Source organism: Epinephelus moara, chromosome 8 (genome assembly GCF_006386435.1).
Source record: "Epinephelus moara isolate mb chromosome 8, YSFRI_EMoa_1.0, whole genome shotgun sequence".
NCBI classification, from domain to species: Eukaryota; Metazoa; Chordata; class Actinopteri; order Perciformes; family Serranidae; genus Epinephelus; species Epinephelus moara.
Window position 1 is genome coordinate 29388930 of NC_065513.1, and position 7707 is coordinate 29396636.

At 39.6% G+C, this 7707-nt stretch overlaps 1 protein-coding gene across 1 annotated transcript; it reads left to right on the forward strand.

Annotated features, from left to right (window-relative positions):
- The first annotated feature begins 3000 nt into the window (after positions 1 to 3000).
- Positions 3001 to 7707, forward strand: LOC126394329 (ATP synthase subunit alpha, mitochondrial-like). The gene is made up of 11 exons (XM_050051084.1): positions 3001 to 3146; positions 3623 to 3698; positions 3988 to 4157; positions 4469 to 4642; positions 5418 to 5584; positions 5717 to 6017; positions 6188 to 6412; positions 6526 to 6633; positions 7006 to 7150; positions 7247 to 7397; positions 7501 to 7707. The coding sequence occupies exons 1-11, from the start codon at positions 3087 to 3089 to the stop codon at positions 7577 to 7579; spliced, it is 1656 nt and encodes a 551-aa protein (XP_049907041.1). The 5' UTR covers positions 3001 to 3086; the 3' UTR covers positions 7580 to 7707.

The following is a 7707-nucleotide window of genomic DNA, read 5'->3' on the forward strand; positions in this document are numbered from 1 at the left end:
GAGGCTAAGATAACCTGAGCTTTAAATACACAGGCTACTACATTTCCCATGGTGCAACGCAATACACAATACACTGTCTTTTCTAACGATTTATAAATATACCAAAAAAGATAAGACATTTTTTATTTTATTGTATTTTATTTCATTTTGTTTTATTTTGTTTTTTATTTATTTATTTTCATATTTCTGCAAAGGTAGGCTACTTAAACTGGAAATGGAGATGGAAAGAAAAAAGAAAGAAGGAAAAACAAAGAGGAAGTAATTATAGAGGGCTTCTGTGTGTCTTACTGAGTTGTTGATCTACAGATTAACGAAACAAAATAGAAAAAAAAATATTGGACCATTCATGTTGCATCTGGAGTCCGTCTCAAGTAGGTATTTTACAAATAGCATCAAGTGTGACCTCACACAGTTGTTCCTGCTCATTATAAACCTGAGAAAGGCTAGAAGCTGCATCTCCATGGAGATCATGTCAAAAAATGTCTGAAGCCACAGTCCCTCTTTCAGCTGAGCTGCATCCTTACAGTTTGTTGCTCTCAGTCTTTCAGCTGTCATGCATCCAGTCCAGTTGTTACAATTTGTGTATTGTGTTCTGACCAGTTTCCTTTGACAGTATAATTCAAAAGACACAATGTTGGGTCGCAGTGAGCAGTGTAGCCAATAATTTTTTCCAGGGATTGTGTAACATGATCCCAGAGGGTTTTAATCTTAGGACAAGTCCATACCATAAGATCAAAAGTACCTTTATCTTGTTTGCAGTGCTAACAAAGATCAGAGTTAGAAACATCCTGTGCAGTCAAACAGGTGTGAAATAAGTTCTGTGAACAATTATAATTTATTAATTTGTCCTTTACTGATTTGGGTGCTTTGTTAAGTGTTTTCCAGACACGATCCCACTCTTTAGTTTCCAGGGATATACTTAGGTCTGTTTCCCAATTTCTTTGAACTGCATTTCAATTTTCTCCTGATGTTTTGTCTTTCTGTCTGACCACTGATTTTAGTTTAGTCTCAGTTTCTGTCATCTTAGGTATGGTTACAGCTTTGCCTAAATATCTGGTCAGTTGTGATCTTTTTGCACAAGATAAGACTCTTTTCACTCACAAAATAGTTTGACCCAAACATTATTGAGGTTAGTCAGCGTGTCAGTGGACAAGCTTTTCTTTTAATTCATGAAACATTGTATGTCTTGTACACAATTTATCTCTGTTAGAAAAGCTAATTTAATTGCATTTTCTGTATTATTTTTGGATACAACTAATGCCATTCAAATCCCCTTTATTAATCCTACTGTTGCCCAGTGGTGTCAAAAATCAAGTCCCAAATCCTTGACTTTGAGTTTTGAGTCCTAAGCAAGACATAATGCACTTTACGCCAAATGTATTACAGTTTTAACAACTGATTAATAATATATAAAAATTAGAAAAATCATGAATAATTTCTAAAGTTTGTGTTTATTTTTAAGTTTGTTAAAACAAGTGGGACTGGATCTAATCAATAAAAAGTCTTTCATGGTAAATAACACTCACTATTAACCAGTGCCACAAAAGAAAGAATGTTGCATGTGTCTGTCCTGTTTGTTTTGTATGATGTAAATGTTGTAAAATAGGGCACTTTGCTATTGTATAGGACATCACCAACCTTAACATACTTTTAATCTTTGGGCTTTAGGGAAAGTATCAGTCTTCAAGTCAAAAAGCTCAAGTCCAAGTGAAGTCACAAGTCACTGGTGTTGAAGTTTAAGTTGAGATGCAAGTCCTTTTTTATTTTATCAAGATGACTCTAATGTCATCAAATCTGTGATTCGAGTCTGACTCAAGTTGAAGTCATGTTACTCTAGTCCACACCTCTACTAATGCCTATATGAGGAAATTATGTTTTCCTGCTATGTACCCTACCCAGTGTAACTGTGTATATGCTGGAAGAAAATATAGATATCACCCCATAAATAATTGATCACAAATAAGGGAGCTTCACATACATTAAGCATTACATGACTAAGCATAAACCTGACACTGATGTAAATTGTTCACTTTGTAATTCTGAATCACTGTTACATTTTGTTTTGGCATGTTCTGGCAATTATTATTGTTGAATGATTCCTAAAAGAATGCTGTGTTTTTTCATCACTTTCACAAATCTAAAGACAAACAATTCTGTATTGTGAATTTAATTATATTGTTTCTCGAATACCACACACATAGATGCACATTTGAATTGTCTTCTTAAATGAATTTGATGTTTATGTTAAAAAAAATACTCTCACTGGCCACTTTATTAGGTACACTTGTAGTTTCTAATGCAGTCCAACAGTCCTGCCATGACTTCTGCTTTAATTAATCTTAAACATTTTCAGTTCTGGTTGGCACTGTCAGAAAGGAAGTGATAATATATATTTTGTCCACCCTTTTACATAGCCTACATAGTGATGGAAAGTAATTAAGTAGGGCTGCATTTACTCAAGTACTGGTCCTAAGTACAAATTTTAGTTACTTTTATTTTACTTATTAGTATGTCCAAATAAAGGATACTAAAGTATTTCAAAAAATGAATATTTTATGCTACTTCGTATTTCCTACTTCAGTACATTTCAGAGGGAAAAAATACTTTTACTCTACTATAGCCTATATGTCTGAGACATAAAATATGATACTGTGCTACAGATTAATACTATCTAACAATATATATAGATTAGTTTAAATGTGCTGAAAGGTATGGGACCTAAAGCACTTTTATTTTAATAGCATAGGTTATATTTTGTTGTTAATACTAATGTTGTAGCCTATTTCAAGTAAAATCTTGAATGTAGGAACTTTATCTGCAACAGAATATTTTACATAGTGATATGACGATTTTATATTTTTTAAAATGTATTTAATTTTTTAAAAAGTTGAATATGTTTGTCCAAAATAAATATTATTGCGGTCGGTATCATCTCCGTGACGGCAGGGGGCAGAGCTGAGCAGTAAAGCAGATTTAACGTCAGTGTCACATAAATAGAAGAAGAGTCCATTCAGCCATTACATTCTCACTCACAGCCAGGTCGAAGCCGCTAGTGGTGGAGGACAGGTCATTAGCAACCCGACAAAATGTTATCCGTGAGAGTTGCAGCAGCTTTGGCCAGGACCCTGCCCAGAAGGGCTGGATTTGTAAGTATTTGATTTTAACAATCTATATCTGATGACGATGTTGCAGCAAGTTTATGAAATATTAGCGTGAACCTTGTGGGCGTGAAGGGTAATGTTAAGGCCGCTAGCTAACATGTCATCGGCTTAGTGCGGCTGTAAACGCCGCCAATCTCTCCTGAGTAATTATTCGCGTTAAAAATCTTGAAATTGATGTATTACATGTGTTTGTGGAAGTTGCCCTTGTGAAACGACGGTATTTGTCCTGCAGCGAGCAGCGCTAAAGTTAGCACGCAAGCTAATGCTAGCTATAAGCTAACGGCTCATTGAAACCACGCTCTGAAGGTCAGGAAGCCTGACAGCGCATGTCCTCTCCGCTGCACAGCGGTACACTAGCTCAGATTTTACAGTGCATGTTTATTTAAACTGGCGCTGCAATATGCTTTGTAAAGTTGTATTTGCAATTAACGATAAATCAAATCCGTCTGTCATTGAATCAGGTGTCCAAGGCTGTACCGGCCGCTTGCGTTGGGGTCAACCACCTCCACACACACAGACCATGGCTGCAGAAGACAGGTGAGACAGTCGAAAACAACATGACAGAAACTTTGTCCTGCACACTGTTGGTCAGCTCCCTAAGGTGACAAGTGAAGGTCAAGTGTCCTACTATATTTGCAGAGCTTGTGTCAAATAAACAGAATAGCATTCAACAGGTTTACATGTTTATTGGAAATTATTGGACATGCAAGCTCATAAGTATCTATATGTGCCATTGCAAAGAATTTTAAACATATAGCTTGTTTGAAAAATAAAAATACATTCTGCAAAAGTAAAATTTATGTAATGCTTGTGTTGTCTGTCACAGGCACAGCTGAGGTTTCCTCAATCCTGGAGGAGAAGATCATGGGAGCTGACACCTCTGCAGACCTGGAGGAGACAGGACGTGTGCTGTCCATTGGTGACGGTATTGCCAGAGTGTACGGGCTCAGGAACGTCCAGGCAGAAGAGATGGTGGAATTCTCCTCTGGACTCAAGGTGTGTATTAAAAGTTATTTATAAAATGCAGATGTTTGCTTCCAGGCTGAATTTGAAACACTGATTTAAAACAACATTAAAGACTTACTTCACTGAAATAATTATAGAAGTGTTTTTGAGACACAGTGCAGTCATCTTGAATTGATAAAACTGAAAGAACATTGTGTTCCTTTTCATTAACTGGAAGGTGAAAAGCTCCAAAACTATAAATCCCTGAGAACTTCAGTTTAGCTTTGTTTTTACGTCTTGTAATATGGCAAACAACATAAATCAATAATTCTGCTAATGAGTCCTAACTGTTTTCCCCCCAGGGCATGTCTCTGAACTTGGAGCCCGACAACGTTGGTGTTGTGGTGTTCGGTAATGACAAGCTGATCAAGGAGGGCGACATCGTGAAGAGAACTGGTGCCATCGTGGATGTCCCTGTTGGTGAGGAGCTGCTTGGCCGTGTGGTGGACGCTCTGGGAAATGCCATCGATGGAAAGGTCACTTAAGCCACTATAACTTATGTTTGTTTTTTTTCTTTTCTCAAGAATATTCTTCATTAATTATAAAAGGTCTACATAATGCGTATTTTCAGCAGGTACCAAACAGCATATATATACATGAGGAGGAACAACCATGAAATCCAATCACAATCCTCCCCATTCCTCTAACTCCAAGTAACAGTCAGAATAGTGTCAATAGGACAGTTCTCCATCTCCTGAATAGTACAAATAAAATGACAGATGAGCTCAAAGTCAAGCCCAAAGGGAGGGGGAGGGATGCCTATGTAAAAGGCACGTTCAGAATAATGGGGTACTGTATCAGAGTATACTCTGAATAGAAAGAAACACGAAATCTTCAGCTTAACTGGCAGCTCTGGAAGCATTTCAGAAAGGGGCCCCAAACCTTTTGGAATTTTTTATCTGAGTTACAAATTGAGTAGCACATCTTTTCAAGATTAAGGCAGGACATAATGTCCATCAGGGCAGCAGAGAGGCAAAAGACAGTGTACGGCATTCGATCTGAGTCGGGTATACATCATCCTCGCGATGGCAGTATAATTTATGTTTTTTCTGTAGGTGAATCTTAAGTTTTGATTGTTCTAAGGTGTCCAAAAGAGTCAGTTAAAACAAGACTAAATCTTGATATAAAAATAAAAAACATAAAAATTGAAGTAGCATATTAGAATTGTTCACATGAAATGGTTATATTGATGCACATTTTAGCACCTTAATGTCAGTTCATCTCTAAAATGCAAATTTCTTTTTTTCCTAGGGTCCCCTCGGTTCCAACACCCGTAGGCGTGTGGGTCTGAAGGCCCCTGGCATCATCCCCCGTATCTCTGTGAGGGAGCCCATGCAGACTGGCATCAAGGCTGTGGACAGCCTGGTGCCCATTGGCAGAGGCCAGCGTGAGCTGATTATTGGTGACAGGCAGACTGGGTAAATACTTAGACGGATATTTTTACAATCATTTGGACATGCTGTCATTCCATGGATTTATGTGAGCTAAAGCTAAGGTGCAGTTTGAAATGTAAAGACTGCCTTTTGAATAATTTTTTCCCCACTCTCCAGCAAAACTGCCATTGCCATCGACACAATCATCAACCAGAAGCGCTTCAATGATGGAACTGACGAGAAGAAGAAGCTGTACTGCATCTATGTCGCCATCGGACAGAAGAGGTCCACCGTGGCTCAGCTGGTGAAGAGGCTGACTGATGCTGATGCCATGAAGTACACCATCGTGGTCTCTGCTACCGCCTCTGATGCTGCTCCCCTGCAGTACCTGGCCCCATACTCTGGCTGCTCCATGGGAGAGTACTTCAGAGACAATGGCAAGCACGCCCTGATCATCTATGACGATCTGTCCAAGCAGGTAAAGGCTCAGGTTGATGTGAAGTGAAACCAAAAAAAATCAAATGTGAAATGATTGCAGTTCACAAATGTTGGGGAAAAAGAATACAGACATTGAGGCAGTATTCCAAAGTGCAACTTATATTTAAGTTTAATTTAATAAGTATATACTTATTTTTCCCCTTCTCTCAGGCTGTTGCCTACCGTCAGATGTCCCTGCTGCTGCGTCGTCCTCCCGGTCGTGAGGCTTACCCTGGTGATGTGTTCTATCTGCATTCCCGTCTGCTGGAGAGAGCTGCCAAGATGAACGACAACTTCGGTGGTGGCTCCCTCACCGCCCTGCCCGTCATCGAGACCCAGGCCGGTGATGTGTCTGCCTACATCCCCACCAACGTCATCTCCATCACAGACGGACAGGTTTGTCCAAATTATTGTCTATAGTTTGTACTTGGTTGTGTTTTGGCCTATTTTTTTAAACGATCCACTTTACAGTGCTGTTACATTGTGCCATCTTCATCTGTTTCCTGTAGATCTTCTTGGAGACTGAGCTGTTCTACAAGGGTATCCGCCCAGCTATCAACGTGGGTCTGTCTGTGTCCAGAGTAGGCTCTGCTGCCCAGACCAGAGCCATGAAGCAGGTGTGTTTTTTTATTTTCAAACTTAGACATCGCCCGAGCATTGCAGCTCCCTGATGTGTGGTTTTACAGCAAATTGTGCAACAGCTATATACAAACAAATCCTGCATTCATCAAGTGGAGGTTCCAGCTTTATAAATGATCTTTTGTGCAAAACAGATTTACACATACAGGGAATTTGTTTTGGTCTTTTGATACATGGACATGAAACATAAATGTAGAATAGAAAATATTAAAAAAAACCTTTTAAAGTGAAGGCGCTCGGCAGGGATGTGCAAAGGTTCACAATATTCATAACAAAAAAAGAACGCAATGCACAGGGATTGCTGTCCAAAAAGCTTTTTAGTAATGTTATGCATTATTTCTACCCTGCAGGTGGCCGGTACCATGAAGCTGGAGCTGGCTCAGTACCGTGAGGTGGCTGCCTTCGCCCAGTTCGGCTCTGACTTGGACGCTGCCACCCAGCAGCTCCTTAACAGGGGTGTTAGGCTCACTGAACTGCTCAAGCAGGGACAGTACTGTGAGTATCAGCTTCTTTCACAATTTAAGAATTGCTAAAGATGTACATGTGTAAAATGCAAAACTAAACTGTCTCTCCCACCTTGCCCTCCTCCAGCTCCCATGGCCATTGAGGAGCAGGTAACAGTTATCTACGCTGGTGTCAGAGGTCACTTGGACAAGATGGAGCCCAGCAAGATCACAAAATTCGAGAAGGCTTTCCTGCAGCACATCCTCAGCCAGCACCAGGACCTGCTCGCAGCAATCAGGTGAGACAAATTTCTTAGCCACAACATGTTTGAACATTTTCCCCTATAGTCAGACAAGATACCATGAAAGTGTGAATTTGACTTGACCTGTTCTCCGTTTCAGGGCTGACGGCAAGATCTCAGAGGCATCAGACGCTAAACTGAAGCAGATTGTATTGACCTTCCTCTCTAGTTTTGAGTAATGGATAGCACTTCTCTTGATCTTCAGTGAGCTACCTGTCTGTGTCCCCGTTATGCTTATATATGTGAACACACTGAAGGCCAAAACCTCCATGTACAGATTTCTCCAAATAAAATTTTACAACCCTAA

Coding starts and splice junctions, on each gene's coding strand:
- LOC126394329 (XM_050051084.1), top strand. CDS start 3,087: ATGTTATCCGTGAGAGTTGCAGCAGCTTTGGCCAGGACCCTGCCCAGA. Junction 3,699..3,987: donor ACCATGGCTGCAGAAGACAG/GTGAGACAGTCG, acceptor TGTCTGTCACAG/GCACAGCTGAGGTTTCCTCA. Junction 6,413..6,525: donor TCTCCATCACAGACGGACAG/GTTTGTCCAAAT, acceptor TGTTTCCTGTAG/ATCTTCTTGGAGACTGAGCT.